This window comes from Nymphalis io, chromosome 8 (genome assembly GCF_905147045.1).
Source record: "Nymphalis io chromosome 8, ilAglIoxx1.1, whole genome shotgun sequence".
Taxonomy (NCBI): Eukaryota; Metazoa; Arthropoda; class Insecta; order Lepidoptera; family Nymphalidae; genus Nymphalis; species Nymphalis io.
This window is the reverse complement of record NC_065895.1, coordinates 6267668-6285519: the sequence shown is the minus strand read 5'-3', so window position 1 is coordinate 6285519 and position 17852 is coordinate 6267668. Positions and strand designations below refer to the sequence as shown.

The 17852-nt window shown below is 30.1% G+C and overlaps 4 protein-coding genes across 6 annotated transcripts; 2 read left to right on the top strand and 2 right to left on the bottom strand.

The window, feature by feature from the left end:
• Window positions 1-1772: 1772 nt before the first annotated feature.
• Window positions 1773-4805, bottom strand: LOC126770150 (uncharacterized). Of its 2 annotated transcripts, XM_050489338.1 has the most exons (4): window positions 4537-4799; window positions 3983-4093; window positions 2625-2735; window positions 1773-2053 (listed from the first exon to the last, which is right to left on the bottom strand). In XM_050489338.1, exons 1-4 carry the CDS (start codon window positions 4716-4718, stop codon window positions 1849-1851), a joined length of 609 nt encoding a protein of 202 aa, XP_050345295.1. In that variant the 5' UTR covers window positions 4719-4799; the 3' UTR covers window positions 1773-1848. The 2 variants fall into 2 exon arrangements, with proteins under 2 accessions (XP_050345295.1, XP_050345296.1); XM_050489339.1 differs by lacking the exon at window positions 3983-4093 and having other exon boundaries at window positions 4537-4805.
• A 2441-nt stretch (window positions 4806-7246) lies between these two features.
• On the top strand, window positions 7247-9634 carry LOC126770330 (RNA-binding protein FUS-like). The gene has a single exon (XM_050489695.1). It carries the CDS (start codon window positions 7476-7478, stop codon window positions 9033-9035), a length of 1560 nt encoding a protein of 519 aa, XP_050345652.1. The 5' UTR covers window positions 7247-7475; the 3' UTR covers window positions 9036-9634.
• Window positions 9635-10192: 558 nt separating this feature from the next.
• Window positions 10193-13925, top strand: LOC126770266 (G-protein coupled receptor 143-like). 2 transcript variants are annotated; one of them, XM_050489563.1, is made up of 8 exons: window positions 10199-10338; window positions 10494-10677; window positions 10776-10887; window positions 11015-11109; window positions 11478-11656; window positions 11934-12093; window positions 12411-12578; window positions 13638-13925. In XM_050489563.1, the coding sequence occupies exons 2-8, from the start codon at window positions 10525-10527 to the stop codon at window positions 13842-13844; spliced, it is 1074 nt and encodes a 357-aa protein (XP_050345520.1). In that variant the 5' UTR covers window positions 10199-10338; window positions 10494-10524; the 3' UTR covers window positions 13845-13925. The 2 variants fall into 2 exon arrangements, with proteins under 2 accessions (XP_050345519.1, XP_050345520.1); XM_050489562.1 differs by having other exon boundaries at window positions 10193-10677.
• Window positions 13926-14501: 576 nt separating this feature from the next.
• On the bottom strand, window positions 14502-17344 carry LOC126770265 (A-kinase anchor protein 10, mitochondrial). The gene is made up of 3 exons (XM_050489561.1): window positions 17154-17344; window positions 16978-17079; window positions 14502-16106 (listed from the first exon to the last, which is right to left on the bottom strand). The coding sequence occupies exons 1-3, from the start codon at window positions 17176-17178 to the stop codon at window positions 14620-14622; spliced, it is 1614 nt and encodes a 537-aa protein (XP_050345518.1). The 5' UTR covers window positions 17179-17344; the 3' UTR covers window positions 14502-14619.
• Window positions 17345-17852: the final 508 nt, after the last annotated feature.

The following is a 17852-nucleotide window of genomic DNA, read 5'->3' as shown; positions in this document are numbered from 1 at the left end:
ATCCGAGTTCAAACCCAACTCCTAACAGAATTTTAAAATATATATACTTTTTTTTTTGGGAACTTTTTATTTAACAACAATGCCACTTAAGCGAACTCCACCTCGAGCTTCATCGGCTTCTGCTCAGACCTCCGGAATTAAGCCTAATAAGGAGGCATCTCAAGAAATTGTTTCCCAAACACCAAATAACACTTACCGTCACAAGCGGCGACGTTCTGACGATGTTGGCGAACGATTTGCCTCTTTCATGTGCGAAATAAAGGACATATTAGAATTTTTTAAACATGACCAGAACAAAACACAGACAGACACAGAAATATGATTCAATTACTGATCAAATTGAGAAACTAGAAATTGAGAAACAAAGAAATCTTCAATATTTACAACTATTGGAAGAAAGGATCGACAACTATGAACGGCTGCAAAATCGTAACATATGCCGACGACACCTCACTAATTGTCCATGGTAAGAATTGGTCAGATGCTCGAAATAAGGCAGAATTGGCCCTTGCTATCGTAATGAACTGGCTGTCCTGTAACTTATTGACTCTTAATATAGATAAAACGCATTATATGACTTTTGGCTCCAGCTATACTTTACCGGCTACGTCATTTCCTGTAGTCGCTCATAATTGTTCTGAATACCAGGTTCCTTGCAACTGTAATAAAATCTCTCGCACTAAGACCATTAAGTATCTCGGAGTAACAATAGATGAGGGGCTAAATTGGAATGATCACATTCAATCTGTAATTTCACGTATAAGGAAAATAATGTATGTATTTAGATATCTTAGGGCATCTGTTTGTTTCCAGACTTTAAAAACTGTGTATTACGCACTTGTGCAATCTAATATCACTTACTGTATCACAGCGTGGGGAGGTGTTACTAAGATCAATATACTTCGATTAGAGAGAGCACAAAGACTTTTATTAAAAATTATGATCTCTCAGCCTATCCGTTTCCCTACAATTGAACTATTTAAATCTTGTAAAGTTCTCACAGTGCGTCAACTGTATATACTGCAAACAATTCTTTGGAAGCATAAAAATATTCCCTATAATAAGTTTGTATCTAACAAACGCAGAAGTGATAGGGTTTGCCAGACCATTCCATTTAAATCAGCGATGGCAAGTCACCAATACAATTATTTGAGCTCAATTTTATATAATAGAATAAATAAGAAGAACAATATTTTCTCACTTACGACTTACCAGTGTAAAATTCAAATGACCAACTGGCTTCTCAATTTGGGCTATGATGAGACTGAAGCATTACTAAAACGATCAATATAACATTGACCTAACCTATTCTTTCTTCCTACCCCTTCCCTTCCTTATAGTATATATATTTAGATGTATATATTTATATAATATGTTTTGTTAAATTAAATGATATTTGATTGTTATGTTTATAATGAACAAATAATAAATAAATGTGCTATTATGTCGTAGCTACGACACAGTTTTATACTAATGTAGTTCCTATCGTATTTATTGTTTAAGATATGTATAATTTGTTCAAAATAAATAAATAAATAAAATAAAATAAATAAATACTGCATAATGTATGTAAGACCAGGAGGTGGCGTAATAGGCCCAGGCCTACGGCCTCCCGGTTAAAGGGGCCCCGCAACTCCAAAGCTTAGTGTAAAAAGGGTTTTGAAAAGGGTCTCAGTATTGGACACTTGAAAATTATAATAAAATATCTTGTATAGTACGAAAAAAAATCATACAATAAAGGATTTTGGGTTTGAGTTTAATTAAAAAATATATTATGATTATATATTTATTCAAAGTAATCGTTAATTTCGTTTTCAAATATTTCATCAAAGTAACAAACAAAATGTATTAAAAAATTCTACGACAAATTCCAAGAGCATCAGGTCTATATCCTTCAGGACACTGAGTCGGAACGCTTATTATATTTCTTAAAGAGTCATTACTTTCAAGTAAGTTTTCATTACCGTTTTCATGTTCTTCACGTCTGGAGAATTCACTATTAGTTGATCTGGCCAATGTTTTTTTTAATAACATTTCAAATAGCCTAGATTCACTGTAAATTAAAAAATATATATTATAATTATATATACTTATAATTAGTTATTTTTTATATATAGTCTTATTATTTCGCTAATAATAATATCAGTTGCTTTGATATCAATCGATAGCAGTAAGTAGATACGTGTGTATATAAATATTTATTTTTATCACGATGTCATTTATTTATCGCAAAATCATAAGTATTGAAAATTGAGATTATATACTTTAAATATTTGTGCATACTTATTGTATTATTTATTTATTTTTAAGTAAACTTTCTTTGTAGGTGTGGTTATGCGAATTATGTGCTTATAATGTATTTATGTGTATATTTTTATTATAGAAATATTATGTATAACTACATGAATACATAATTATTTTACGAAATGACACAAATCTCGACTATATATATAAAGAGAGGTAAGAACTAGATTTATTCAAATAATAAAAGCAAGTGTTAAGTGCTTACAGGCTTTGTTTGATAAAACAACAAACATGTCAAGTCTTTTGATTATTATTATCCATCTATATGTAACTTTATATTTAAAAATTAATTTGATTTTGGTATAAAATTTGGTTCTTACGCTAAAACTCCTTTCCAAACATCACGGCATTGTCCATTTATTAATTGTTGACCTGGAGGGCAGTTTGGAGGTACGGTGACCATATTCGTAGGACTGTTATTTATTCCATATCTAATAAAAAATAATATATTTTTCTTTTACAAGATTTAGAAAGAGACAATATGTCTTTTAAGTATGCATACTAGCAAATTGGCAAAACTTCCAGAGATAAGAGCAAGAAGCTTTTATCAATCCTTGCACCGTCAATGCGCTGCTAATGGGTTATGAATAAAACGGTTTTTGAAAAAGTTGTTTACTAGCGTAAGTTATATCCATGCACATTTGCTTTATGTGAAGGAAAACATTGTGAGAAAACCTTCATGTGTCCAATTTCATTGAAATTCTGCCACATGTGTATTCTACCCACCCGCATTGGAGCAGCGTGGTGGAATAAGCTCCAAACCATCTTCTCAAAAGGGAGAGGAGGCCTTAGTAGGACATTAACGGGCTTTTACTGGTAAAAAAATTGTTTATCGATAATTTGCAATATTATCAATGATTTTTATTCTTTACCTAAGTATATATTGTTCATATTTTTACAAATGTTCACTTATCTGGTTAGTGTTATTCAATAAGAGTACTGTTTTTACAACGCCCCAAAATTTATTTTCATTAATTGCAAAAATAAGAGGGCGGCAAATTTGAGACTGGGATCTAGTGACCTATGCTATGCCACTTCTTGAAGGTTTACGACGTCATGGGTTCAAATTTCTGGCCGGTATAGTTAAAAGTATTTGAATTTTTCTGTCAAGATACTCTGACCACCAGACCGGAGTTTGAGAATTGGCACTATTTATAAAAACTGCCTCGGAAAGCACGTAAATAGAAGCCGTTTGTTTGCGCCTGATTTCTCTACTTTCGTGATATATTGGTGTTTCATCAGATTATCAGAGTAAATGAGTAGAGAGTGAATATATATTTGAGCATATACTTTTGCACTATTATATCTCCTGGGTAGTTCTCTCTGCCTCCATTGAGGATGGTCGCTGTGTCAGAAATCGTTCGGGGAGACATCATCATCATTATCGAATAGGCTTCTATAAGTTTAATTAATTAACTTTTTGCAAAAGTTAAAAATACACGTAGGTTTTTTTGGATAAGTTGATTTTTTTCTTCAATTTTAAATTTCACAAATCGGGACTGAAGATAAAGATTCAAGTATAAAGTAGTCCTTAGACTGCTTTGCTTAACAAAACGAACAAAGAAACAAAGAGTAAGAAAGATAAATATAAAGTTGTTTAATATCCACCCTAATTACCTACATATATACATATATATGAAACAACTTATTTGATTAAGATATTAAACTTAATGCTTACGCTATAACTTTCTTCCACACATCACGGCATTGACCATTTATTAATTGTTGACCTGGAGGGCAGTTCGTAGGTACGGTGATCATATTCATAGGGGTAACACTCTTACCATTTCTAATGAAAAACAAAATAATTTTACTAAGATATAGGAACACAAAAAGATTTTTTTTATAAACATGATTAAAAAGTCATACCAAGAACGTACATAACGATACGAGTTATTATATAAAATTTTGTCCATTAGTCAATAATCCATTATATTAATATTTTTCTTTTTTTTTAGATATTTAAATTTATTTATTTGTTGAAACTATTTACAGACATTTTTATAAAATAAAAAGAACAAAATACACGTTACAAATTTAAAGCAAAAACACGAAATTATTTTTCTAATAATTCATGTTCCTATAATTACTAAAAAAAGTTTTATAATTATAACAAAAGTGTTGCTGATTAAGTTCTAACGGCTTGTTATACCTAGTTGAGTTAAAATTTTATTAGCAAGATTTGACCAGTTTAGTAAAAGCTCTTGTATTCTTATTTTATTGACTACTCACATCAGTGATGGTGGTAATGGTGTTGTAAGCCCACTTCTCCAAATGTCTCTGCACTGTCCATTAATTAATTCTTGCCCCGGAGGACAATTAGGTGGTACCGTTATGACATTCTGTGGATTAATGCCATTGGGCAGTGCGAAAGAAATAGTCAAAACACTTAGTATAATAAGAGGCAGAAACATCCTTAACTAAGACTATAAATATTAAGGGCAATTAGGTGGTAATTCCTCAACAAAATATGATTTACTAGTGTGAAATTAAGTGTTGGGTTTATAAGTTGTATTATCAGTTATCTATAATTAATATTATAAAGATAAATCAAAGAATTGTATTGTGATATGCTATCTGTGACGTTATTATTGTATTGTTTTAAAATCATAAGAACAAAGGCATTTTAAATATAAAAGTGAAAAACCAAATTATGTCACGTATGCATCTTGGAGGAGAAATGCAAAAATATTAAAGTACTTAGTTTTCTATGAAACAATGTAGTCAATTTTTAAGCTGGATAAAACTACATTCCAATTTTTCATTCAGTTATAGCCGTATTTTATTGTTTAAGATATTAGGAATATATGTTACTAAGAAACCTATAGCCCCATTTTGAATTGAGTAAAATCATTTGATTGGATGTTCGATAAGGTTGGTTGCAAAAATTGTAGTAGGCATTTTTGTTTCGTCTTTCTGTTGTACCTTAATATAGACGTTTAATTATTAGTTTTTTAAGTTTTCGATTTATTTATAATACTATTTTAACGTTTATATCTCTCGCAACTGTACAGCAAAAAACGACCTAATTAAAACAAAAGAGATATTTACTTCCTATTTTGTACATTTTCAAAACTAATAATTTATTTATTTGCAAGCATAACTTTTCCTGGCGACAATTTATTTCCTTATATTGAAATAAATAGTCAAGAGGCTTACGTGGAATCATCAATCAATTACTTTATGTTTGATTAATGCCAGAACCTCTTTTGATTAACAAATAGATTAAAAAAATCTGAAATTGTTGAATCTAGTTATTTTTATTTTTAGAACGTTGTGTCTCTGCATAAATGTAACGCCGTTGTCGATTTTTAAAAATTTTTTTGGTGTTATTGTCAGATGTTTTATAAAGTTAATTTTATCAGTAGGTATTACTGTACGAAAAACAAAAAAAATACACGACACTACAATTTTATTTTATGGGTCGCATCAATCGTAAAAAATATATAGGAATATAGTAAAAGTTAATTAGCGTTAAAGGTAACAACTAGTGTTCTTGATTTAAAATTCTGTAATAATACAATATAAATCTATAAACTTATTTAAAACAATTCAACAAACGTCATGTCGGACCACTGTAACAAGAGTATGGACGATACTGTGGCTACTTTTCAGATTGATCATCAGTTTTGTTTCATGTTATAATACAAATATATGTAAAAAAGTACTCGATTAAGAAGAATAACTTCTTCTTTATATAAAACTAGTAAACTTTGGAGTTTAAAGATATTAATCTTTATCTACTAATAAAGTAGAGGTTTTTTTTTAATGCCTAAATGAAAAAAAACAACTAAACTGATATACATAAAAAATATAACAGAAGATGCAGCTTAATAGCTGCTTATTATCTTATTACTAACTGGGTTCCCCATTTCACCTGTTTTATAGGTTTAGGTATGAACTTTGTTCTTGTTCATAATATTTTATGATAACTTGGAAAAAATATTTTCTTCAAATAATAATAAAAAACACTAAAAATCCATAGTCGTACAATATTAAAATTTTTAGTGGTTATATTAACTTTTGTCGTTAAACCGTATTTACAACACAGAACTTGTCAATTAACCTTTTGTGAAGCTGCAACTTAAAACTTTACTATATCATAAAAATGCGTTGTGAATTTTATACTCTACAACTGAAGAATTTGCAATAGCACAGCATTACGCATTACATCGTGTTGCATAATATTAAGTTTAAGTTTTATATTCATTAATGGTGCTTACAAACAATGAAGAAATACATCACAGACATACTATACTCTCATGACAAGGCAAAGTCTATTTTCTCAATTGAACTCTAAGAGTTGTTTCAAAATTGAATAAGCACAAACATTGTAAACAACTTTTAGATTTGATCTTTATGGCGATGAAATAAGGACTTCTAAATTTATCCTCAATATTTACAACGGTAACAAGGACAAATGACATTTCCGCTGAAGATGAAGAGTTACTATTGAAACCCACTACGTTTTGGAATATGTTATTTAAATATATATATATTAATAAAGTAATCGAATACTGCAAAATTGTTTGTATGATTAATGTTGTTTAGAACAAAGCAATTAGTAGGAATTCGATGAAATTTATTTTTAGCACTAGCAAAAATCTTTTACTATTTACAAACCTTATAGGATTCATAGCTACAAAAACAAAACATTATATTTAATTTATTTACTACACTAGAGGTAGTTATATGTGATTTTACTCAGTATCGTTGCAAAATAATCATCGATCTTAAGATAAAAAGGCAGAGTTCTTATCAAATTTCTCGCTAAATTTGTGAAATAAATGAGTTACTTTACGATCTTACGTAATTATATTAAAAAGGGAATTGTAAAAAATATATTCAAACTGCAATAAATTATGACTAGATTTTAATAATGTAACTGTATTATTTTTGTCGTTGACTTTTGATTAAGTGTTTTGTTTTGTTTTAGCTACCACGGCAACATTATTGATTCTACGAAAGTAGTTGTTTGCGCGTGTCAAATTGTACCTCGATGCAAAGGTAGACCTCCCGACAGTAATAACACATATTAACTCACCTAGGGTGGGTGACCAACGGTAACGTTCCAGAAACACATTGCGTTGAACTATTGCTTTGTTCACACGTTGTTAAAGTCCACGGTTAAAAGATATCGATATTGAAATATATATATATTATTTGTGAAAATGATGAAAAAGACGTTATATTTCACATTTATTGTGCTTCTTGTGGTTGTGACGAACATTGAATCCAAAAGAAGCATGTCTCGCAGTCGAAGCTCGGGATCTGGACGCAGTACAAGCAGAAAAACTAATACACATTCTCAACCAGCGCCTACCCCTTTAAGCCACTCACAGGCTTCCGCGCCCAAACCCTCTTTGTTTGGATGGCAAGAGAAACCAGCTCAGAAAAGTCAAGGTCATTCGTATCCACAAAGTAATACTGGACTTTCTGGAAGTAATCAACCAAAAACGTCCCAGCAAGAAGCCATACAAAGGAGCAACGTACCTTTACAGCAATCTAAACCAGTGCAGACTAGTCAATCAGGTCATGCATATCCACAAAGTAATACTGGCTTGTCTGGAAACAGTCCACCAAAAACATCTCAACAAGAAAGCATGCAAAGGAGTAATGTTCCTTTACAACAATCTGGAATTTCTCCGCAAAACAGTCAATCGGGGGCTTCTTATCCAGCTTCGAATGGTCTATCTGGAAATTCTGGTTCAGGTACCGGGTATCCACAAGGGTCAGGGTTATCAGGTTCTAACTCGGCATCACTTCCAAATCAAGGAATGAACTCGCCCAATAATTTTAGACCACATGCTTCTCCTCCTAATGGTTTTAACAATAATAACCAACCTCCACATGGACCACCACCTCCATATTCAAGCTTAGGAAATAACTACAACCATCATCCTCAAGGACCTCCTCCACCATATACAAATAATGGACATGGTTATGGAGGCTACGGAGGACATGGGGGTTATGGAGGGTCATACGGGCCACAGTCACCCGGCTATTTTGGAGGTTATGCTAATAATGGTAAAAACTTCGGAGGTGTAAGCCAAACACGAAGTGCCTTAACTGGAGTTGGTATTGCTGGTGCTGGAATAGGTACGGTATTAACGGGCTTGGCATTATGGAATTTAGCTAGATCGACTGGCCGCCACCATCACACCGTAATTTATGACAACCGAGGACAACCGATTGCTGTTGCCCCTGAAAATAGTACAACACCAGTTTCAGATCCTTTCTTAGACAACTTAGTCAACTGTACATTAACTATAAATAATGGCAATACTACAGAAGTACTTGCTATACCTTGCTCTATTGCGACTTCATTCACTCCGGATGCTAATGTGAAGGATTTAGGTGTGAATAGCAATAATAAAGAGGATAACACAAAGTGTACAATAACCGTTGTTACAAAAGAAGGAAAAGAATTTATGACAACAATACCTTGTTCTGTTCTTCTTAATTCAGCAGCGGAAAATAATGTAACAGAAACTCCAATCTCCTTTAATTCGACAGACATAGAAATTTTTACGACGGTGCCTACTGAAGATAAAATTTCTTCTGAACAACCGACTGCTCTAAGACTTTCTAATATTGCTGAAAATACCAGTAGCGAACATATATCGCCAAATTGTACTCAAGAACCAGGGGACATTAGAGATCCAATTAATCCTTGTTTTAGTGTTAATCATAATCTCACTGTTATACCTTTACAACCAATTGAAAAATGATTTCTTGTACTAATACTATTTAAAGTACCGAAGAAACCGTTTCGTTCAAATGTTTCGTCGATTATTGATATATCACATAGTTTGGTTGTAGATAACATCTTACACTATTAGAATAAAATAGAAGCGTATCACGCTTTTAGTTTCTAACTAGTAATAGAATTATTAGGATGATTTTAGTATATTTTTCGTTCTGGAAAAAACAACCCCATTCCATAAAAATAATATTTATATAATATTATACTAATATATAATGACATGAAAATATTATAGCATTAAATTTTCAATATAGGAAGTATATCGTAAGTATTAAAAATTAATTAAATAATATGTTTTGCTAGAAAATTCATCTTTTATATATTTTTTTGTATTCGTTCTGAATGTGAGCCTAAATCTTAGTAAATTTACCTGTATAACATAGTTTTAAGAGCATTACCCATACAAAAGTCGAAGTAAAACTAAGACTACAATTAAGAACTTTATGTATAAAAAGTAAAATAATTAAATTATGATCAGCAAATAATGATTAAAATGTATCTAAATTTAAAATTACATACAAATTATGCTATATTTTTCTCTAAATAAATTTATTTTTAACAATACATGTGATGGTTTCATTTTTAATGTCCAGAAATTGGAAACATTTTTTTTTCAAAACAGTACTATTATTAACGAATAGGATTACAATGTGCTTAATAATCAATTACGATTACAGTATAACGAAAGTAATTAAAAAGAAAATTGAATGAGTGAAGTAAGTGCCCCAGGCACGTCCCGTTCAGAATCAATCAAAGTTAATCCTTAATCGTGATATATTAATCTGATTATATTTTGCTTCAACCTGATTATGTTTAAATGTATTCTTGTAAATAAATAATAAAAAAAAAACAAATTAATAAAACATTACAGAAATACACGTGTGAGATGTGGTGATCCTTTAAAGCGAAAAAAATTCTAATCTTGGAAATTATAAATATTATTGAGTTGGTCTTGGTCTATTATTGACTGATCTGGTAGCTGAAGTTTTATATGATTACAGTTAAAAACCTTAGGACAGAAAAAATAATTTAACATTAGCTTTAGCTTGTGCATAATAGACAAGCTTGAAGCTATGGTTTAAAAAAAAAGTCATGTTTTGACAATGACAAATTAAGAAATGACAAAAGTAAACACGCAATATACAATTTGATTTATTTACATAATATAAGTTTACTTAGGTCTGTTTATTTAGTAGCACAAATTCTGGACATTTAATAAAAACGTAACTTAATATTAGAATAAAATACTTGATATGTAACCGCAAAATGTATTGTTACTATATTCTCTCGTAGATAGTAGTTCGAAAAGCTTATGGCTACTGGTTGCTAATGTATTCTAAAAACTGGCAAAAATATCAATGACACAGTAAATACGTAATCTACGTTTAAATTTTCTATCTAAATTATTTTTCACAAAGTATAGGTACAGTTAAAATTCTTTTAAAAATAGAAGAATGTCGGACCCTACCATACAGACATTCTGTTGCCACCATACCGGAAATAAAGAAGATTTGGCAATTAGGATTATGAATGAATTTAATACTGAATCATATAATATTGTCTGTCTAATGTCTTCAAGCATAGGAATTCTTGGTTCCATTTATCAGGTATAAAGCTATACAGTCATATAAGCTATAGAGTTGAAGCATTACTATGGCAAAGGAGCTATTGTGTATTATTAATATATATTTTTTTATTTAAATAGATTTTTCCAAGAAGAATACCAAATCTCTTCCAAAGATTGAATAGCTTATCTGCTACCCGAGGGCGACATATTATAATCTGGTTAGCTGTAGCAGACTTGTTTGCTTCTCTAGGTAATTACTTTAAAATAAAAACAATATAATTGTTTATAATTGTTTATATGAAAAGCTTTAATATAATTGTTTATATGAAAAGCTTTAAATATTTCTAAACTCTACTCTTTTAAATACATATTTATAGGTGTTCTTGTCCGGTCATCCCTGTGGTTGCAATATAAAAACATAATGCCTATGCCCAATGATGATGTTAGTGTTTTGTTTTGCAGCATTATATCTGTAAGTTAATTCACATACTACATTATTTATAACATTTATTATTAAAATAAATCTATAGGCATCCATTATAGCAGTGCAGATTAAAGCCATCCTATTTTAATCCATGGTTATCGTAAGAGCAGACTGAAGGAATTTTCTTTAGCACCATTCATTAATTGAGTATGTAAATATCTCAAACAACTATATGATGGTGTGGAACCAATTTACAATGAAAACCATCCCCAAGGAGTGTGATATGCCTTAAAAATTGCCAAATTGTTTACATGCATTTAATAAATAGAACAAAGACAAACTTAATAGAAAAAATCATAAAAAATTGTGTTAATATAAATACATTGTTTCTCATAAGTAATTTGAACATGTTTTAGGCTTGGACTCAGTATTTCTACACCGCTACTTGGTTTTGGACATTGTTCTATGCAATAGATATATGGCATTCAATTAAAGGTCAAGATTCTCATCCAGTACTTTATCACTCCTTGGCCTGGGGTATACCAGCTGTAACTACAAGCATTGGGTTGTCTATTCTCTATATTCCAAATGCTAGGTAAATTAATTTTATTTTATCTATATATTTATTTCACCTATCATTGGAAAAAATATGTTCTGGTTAGAAACATCGCAAAAACTCATTCAATCATCAATTAATATTTGCTAATAACTTTGAGTTTGTGTAATGTTATTATACCAAATAGTATTTGTAAGTTTTTATTTTCATCAAATAATTAATATTAAGAATATTTAGGCTAGAATACGAACTAGAATACAAAGTTGTTAGTTAATGTAATAAATGCAACATATGTTATAAAAATACAAATTTTCAGATGTCATAATATAACATCAGTTTCAAGTGCATTTTTAAGAATACTTCCAAACTACTGTGCTACATACTTACCCATTTTTATTGTTATGGTGGTGAATCCTGTTATCTACCTTCTAGCTAGCAAAAATATAGAAATGGCAGTTGCTCTTCCATTGGCTCAGGTAATATTTCAACAATTATTTGTAACAAACACTTTTTGCATTTATTGTTCTATATATCTTCTTATAATAGTTTTAGTTATTGCGTAATATGTATCACCACTTATGTTTCCCTATCATATTATGTATACTTGTTTTATGATTTTGTTACATAGCTGTGATTATGACAATTAGATCTCTAAATAAAAATAAATATATATATTTACATAAATGATTTTACATTAACAAACTAAAAATGTATATGCTCTGCACTATTTTAGGTAATTTGTATTTTATGTTTTGTTATATTTAAAATTGTAATACATTTTATCATTTTGCAGTTCACAAGTAAAGAAAGAAGGGTTGTTGATACATTAAGATTAAAATTCTTTTTGATAAATGCAGTATTTTATATATGTTGGTTACCAAACCTTGTAAATGGAATCTTAGTATGGACAATGTGGTTTAAAATGCCTGTTAAAGTCATAATTTTAATATGGTATATTATGGTGAGTAGAATATCTATTAAAATAATTCTAAATTTCATCCTTATCACCTCGATGTCTGGAAATCCACAACAACGCGATTTTTAAGGCATTTCTTGCCTCGCACAACCACTCTGTGAAACAAGCTTTTACCGGCGACTTTTCCAAAAAAAGAGCCCATTCATTTCTTAAACGCTGGCAACGCACTTGAACGCCCTCCGCAGGTGTCCAAGGGCGGCCTTAATCACTTTCGATCATGTGAGTCTTTTGCCCCGTTTGACACCTCTCACAAAAAAAAAGTCTACCCTCATTTATATTTCATTCTAATAGCAGAAATAGTAAAGATAAATATGGTTTAAATAAATATATTTCATACGATTTGCTATAGTAAGTACATGCAAATCTTCATTAAAATGCCTTTATTTATAAAAGAATATAAAATACCACAATACCACTGAACTACCTATATCCACTTAATGTCATTTCGAAAAATAACTACGTCGACACTCAAAACACTATTTTTTCATGAACCGTTATTAATTCCATAGAGTATTTAAACCTGGTCTAATAGTGTCTTGACAATTCAAGGTCAAAGTTGTTTATTTATCTTTACTTCCCGGCCATTGATTTTTTGTACAATGCTTATAATATACATATACTTAATAAAAAATTGAACAAATAAAACGGAAAAAGTAATATTAGTGGTACTGAAGGTCTGATTTGATATGTTTCTTACATTAACTTCCTGATCAAAGGATTATACTTAAAAAATATAACTCGACTTACCTACTTACCACCAATAGCATATGATATAAGATGTTATTTCCTGTGATGAATTGGAGGTGATTACTCTTCAAATGGGAGGAAATCAAAACAATTTATTTCTGTTTGACGATACGAATAATATAATGGGTAGTAAATATTAAGACTAGTATACACACCATTACCATCGACTAAATTAAAAGTCAATTTAGGTACTTCATCTTAAATAATTATTCTAATTTAAAATACATTATTATAAAATGTAAAACGCAATTGAATTTTTGTTAGCTATTTACATATAATATTTGTTTTTGTTTTTAGGCGTTTCTGAATCCAATGCAAGCTTTACTGAATGCTATGGTATATCGAAAATGGGCACCATTCGAGAGTAAATTCAGCCCAACGTTAGTAAATTTACAAAAAGATTTCAGCTTTCACGATGAACAGTCGCCACTCCTTGGCTCTGAACCGCCGCGATTGCCGATGTCTCCGATACCTCCAGCTATAAATAACTATGCTACTTTGTGATTTTTTGTTTTTATTCGAATAGTTATTTAGACATGTGTGTGTTTTTGTGATAATTATATGAATACATTTTGCATTTATATATTTGGTTTATATTATTACTATCTTAACGTCGTGTACCTAAGTGATTTATTATTATTTCGAGAAAGATCAATAAATTAGGTAAAACTTAAGAATTGGAATTCATCTATTCGATACGCAGCGCACTATAATGCCGGCGTTAAGATTGGTGTCGTAATAGTAGATATAATAGTAGTCTTTATGGGTGACTGTAACTATAAGATTTTTTATAAGGTTTACAAAATTTATATTGATAAATTATAACAAATGTATACTAATCGGTCACGCCCAATTGAGTAACCGAAAACTACCTCTTAAAACTGCTGCATATAAAACAAAATTAACTATTTACTAATAACATTTATTAAAATATAGAATAGTAATACTGTTAAATGCTACCTAGTACCTGTAAACAAGTATTTATCAACTTGTTCAATGAGGAGTGCTATGACTCAAAGTTGACGCACACGCAAGTTGCCAACAATCGATAAGACATAAGGCGTTGCATATTGTTATTGCTACTGTTATTTACGGCCCGAACATTAAGTTTATACCGCGATCACTAAAGCACCATCAACATACGAATTGTGATTAGAATAAAATAGTTTTAATTGTATTTAAGTTTAATATATTTATGAATATTTATTACATTATAACATTTTATTTACAAAATATATAATATATATGTACTTATTTTATAATTATTATTATCACACATTTATACATGATCAGTATCATTATCCGGTGGAGCCATAGTTAAATCAGTGACATCTTTTACGATCATATGAGCAATTTGCCAAGCCATTTCCTCTTCAACTTTTGATGTATTAGCCGGTACAAACTTACTAACCATTTTTTTGAGAACTGATTTATCTCTTTTGTCCGGATCAGGTTCAAATTTAGATTCAAACCGTCCCAAACTATTAATTCGACCAAGAATCAAACCATCATGCTTTTTTCTTTGCCATAATGCATCAGCATTGTAAAGTTGATTAGAGTCTATAGACATATCAGGTACAGAATGGTTTCGTTTTTTTCTAAATAGAGGATCACCCATTGCTAAGAGAGTATTTCGGGTACTTATACTAAATTCACTGCTGCAATCTGAATGCGATTTGCAGTTTGGGGACCATAACTGATCAACTGATTTTATCATTTCTGACAGGTAAGTGTAATATAGTTCAGATCCTAAAAATGTTTTTACATGTTTACTAAGTGTTTGGTATACAATTTTGTAAGGTACGTCAAAACAAGTGCCTCTTAAGCCCACTTCACTACAAATGTCACTTTCAACTTTTAAACGAATGTCAGTTGAGAACCCAATAGGATTAGTTGCTTGAAGTGAGAAGTATTTGTCATAAAGCACTATAGCATCACCTTGAGCTGCTTCAAGATTCGACTGATTACTATTGATAAGGTTGTCTCTAAAATGCATAATAGATATTAAAAATTCAAGCAATTTGCTGCATGATTCTTGTTCTAGAAATTCTGTAAAATAAAAGAGTATTGCATCATTGTAGAGAATATCTTGAAGAGTAATACATCCACTTGTTAAGATATCTATTTGTGATTTGATATAAAAAGGGCTGTTTTGAAAAGAATTAAAATAGTTTTTGTCAATTTGGTGGTATAAAGTATCCAGCACAGGCTTAAAACAATCTTCTGTTATTAAACCTTCGGGCTGACATATGTTCGATATAACTAATTTTCTTATATTGTCTGTTAAATCTAGTTGATATGGGGCTTCTAAAGCCACATATTTTTTGAACAAGCTTATAGCTCTTTCAGTGATATCTGAAGAATTCTCATGTATAAAAAGTTCACAATAATCTATATGTTGAGTTAAGTCTCCACAGGAACTCGTGGAACATTCGCCTTTGGTTTTTCTTAAACTGGTCACACTTGTTTTCCAATTAAATTTTTGTGACATCAATTTATCACAACTCCTATCAAGCTCATTATCATCTGAATGATCATCCAAACTTCTAGTGTGACTTATCTTGGAATGATGACTTTTTATTTTGTCTGTATCATTATTTTGTAATAATAACTTAAAATTTTCTAGTTCTAACCAACATTTAATGAGATATTGTTTGTTTATTCCTTCCATATACATAATAAAATAGTTAATTGCTGTCTTTTCAATAAGTATGTCATGTAAATTTATTGATAACTTAGATTTTTTTTCAAAAATATTTGAGTTATCTGAAAAAAAAATTTAATATAAATAATCTATTGTAAATATATATACACACAACAATTTTATTATAATTTAGACAAAAAAATTAAGTGGTTATATTTCTAACATAATAGTAAAGATTCGAAGTATCAATTTTTTTTTTTTCTATTAATAGGCCAGGAATACATTTTTGACACGTAATTGTCAATATAAATTCATACTTATACATAAAATATAGTAGGTTGTCTTATCAATAAATTTTTTAAACTAACTAAATTGTGGTGCTCTCTAACACTTTCACAGCCAAGCTCATTTACTAAAACTAAATGTTAGTAGTACACAATTAACCATTTTATTTGTATTTATTGTGTTTGTTTTTGTACCACCTAATAGTATCCAATTTTGTGAATTAAATAGATATTAAAAATAAAGATAAAAACATTTATAGTTAAGCTATATATTTACTTGTCACTTGTAATCGGTGCATCTATATAGCTATGATTCAGGATTGAGTTGTGATGCATACTGACGAAATATGTGTCACTTGACGAAATATTTTATTTTTGGATATGGTTTACGGCAGTGAAAGTGTTAAAACGGCTATGCCTTAAAATGGCCCAACTACAATCATTCTTAGCTAAGTTACAAATGAGTCAAATTATGTAGTTTGTTTTGGTAAACAACAGATTCTTCTTCTAAATAAGGTACACATATTTTCTTACTACGGACTTATGTCTGAGTGAGATTAATCGATCTATATTATTTATATATAACTGTCTAAAGAAATTAATGTTGGGTTAAAAAACTTGAAAATGTGAAATAATTACACTTTCATTGTTTTGTCGGCTACAGTTTTAATTATTACAACGTTAAATCAAAATCATATAAAAAAGTTACCATCAATATCATTTTCGATTTCTGTATCCAGTGGAATAACTTCGATGTTATGTATTGAAATCCGTTCTGGAGGTCGCACTGGACAGCCGGATTTACCTTTTGCTAAAAAAAACATATCGCAATTAAAAGGAAAATTGTTAACAATAAAACTTAATTTTCTTTAATGATCAACAAACCTGCGCTTTTCCAAAACTTTATCATATCTTACAGTATTGTTTCTGTATACTATGTGGTAGAAAATACATTAATTGTAAAAGAAAATCGTTGTAATCTCCAATTACTTCCATAAAGACAACAAACCGAATCAATTATTTTGTAAATAAAGTGCAACAACATACATTTTTTATTCCTACGTTACATTACCAGTTTAACACTGACATTTGATTTGACAAAACTAGAGTTGGCTGATTATAAATAATATACCAACTGGAATTGATATGGCGTTAGTTTATCGATTTATTTAATTAGTTTTATTATGACATTGGGCAATAGATCTTTTTTATACATTATTTATTAGTAGTAATTATAAAATAAGAAAGTTATTTTAGTAGCCTTTTTTTATACAGATTATAAAATATTATAAAGTTCGATTCTGTTTCAAGAAATGTAGATATAAAGTATAATTACTATTATTAAAGTTTTAAAGAATTTAGTAAACTCTACAATGATTGAATGTTTTTCGTCAATATTTATTTTAATAATTAAAATAACCATTGTTAACCTTTTTTGTAGTTCCTATGTTAATTTGAAAGGAGGACCGCTTAGGCGAGCCAACCGTCGGGGCGGCACGGTAGGATACGCAAGCGATCCCGTGATACCCTCTCGCAAAGGCGAAGTGGGTACCACCTGTTTTTTAGCGGGTATTCCGGCGTCTT

Coding starts and splice junctions, on each gene's coding strand:
- LOC126770265 (XM_050489561.1), bottom strand. CDS start 17,178: ATGATAAAGTTTTGGAAAAGCGCAG. Junction 17,080..17,153: donor AAAGTTTTGGAAAAGCGCAG/GTTTGTTGATCA, acceptor TGTTTTTTTTAG/CAAAAGGTAAATCCGGCTGT. Junction 16,107..16,977: donor AATCGAAAATGATATTGATG/GTAACTTTTTTA, acceptor TTTTTTTTTCAG/ATAACTCAAATATTTTTGAA.
- LOC126770266 (XM_050489562.1), top strand. CDS start 10,525: ATGTCGGACCCTACCATACAGACATTCTGTTGCCACCATACCGGAAAT. Junction 11,110..11,477: donor TGTTTTGCAGCATTATATCT/GTAAGTTAATTC, acceptor AACATGTTTTAG/GCTTGGACTCAGTATTTCTA. Junction 12,094..12,410: donor TTGCTCTTCCATTGGCTCAG/GTAATATTTCAA, acceptor ATCATTTTGCAG/TTCACAAGTAAAGAAAGAAG.
- LOC126770330 (XM_050489695.1), top strand. CDS start 7,476: ATGATGAAAAAGACGTTATATTTCACATTTATTGTGCTTCTTGTGGTT.
- LOC126770150 (XM_050489338.1), bottom strand. CDS start 4,718: ATGTTTCTGCCTCTTATTATACTAAGTGTTTTGACTATTTCTTTCGCA. Junction 2,736..3,982: donor GTGTGGAAGAAAGTTATAGC/GTAAGCATTAAG, acceptor ATTTTTTATTAG/ATATGGAATAAATAACAGTC. Junction 2,054..2,624: donor GTTTGGAAAGGAGTTTTAGC/GTAAGAACCAAA, acceptor TTTAATTTACAG/TGAATCTAGGCTATTTGAAA.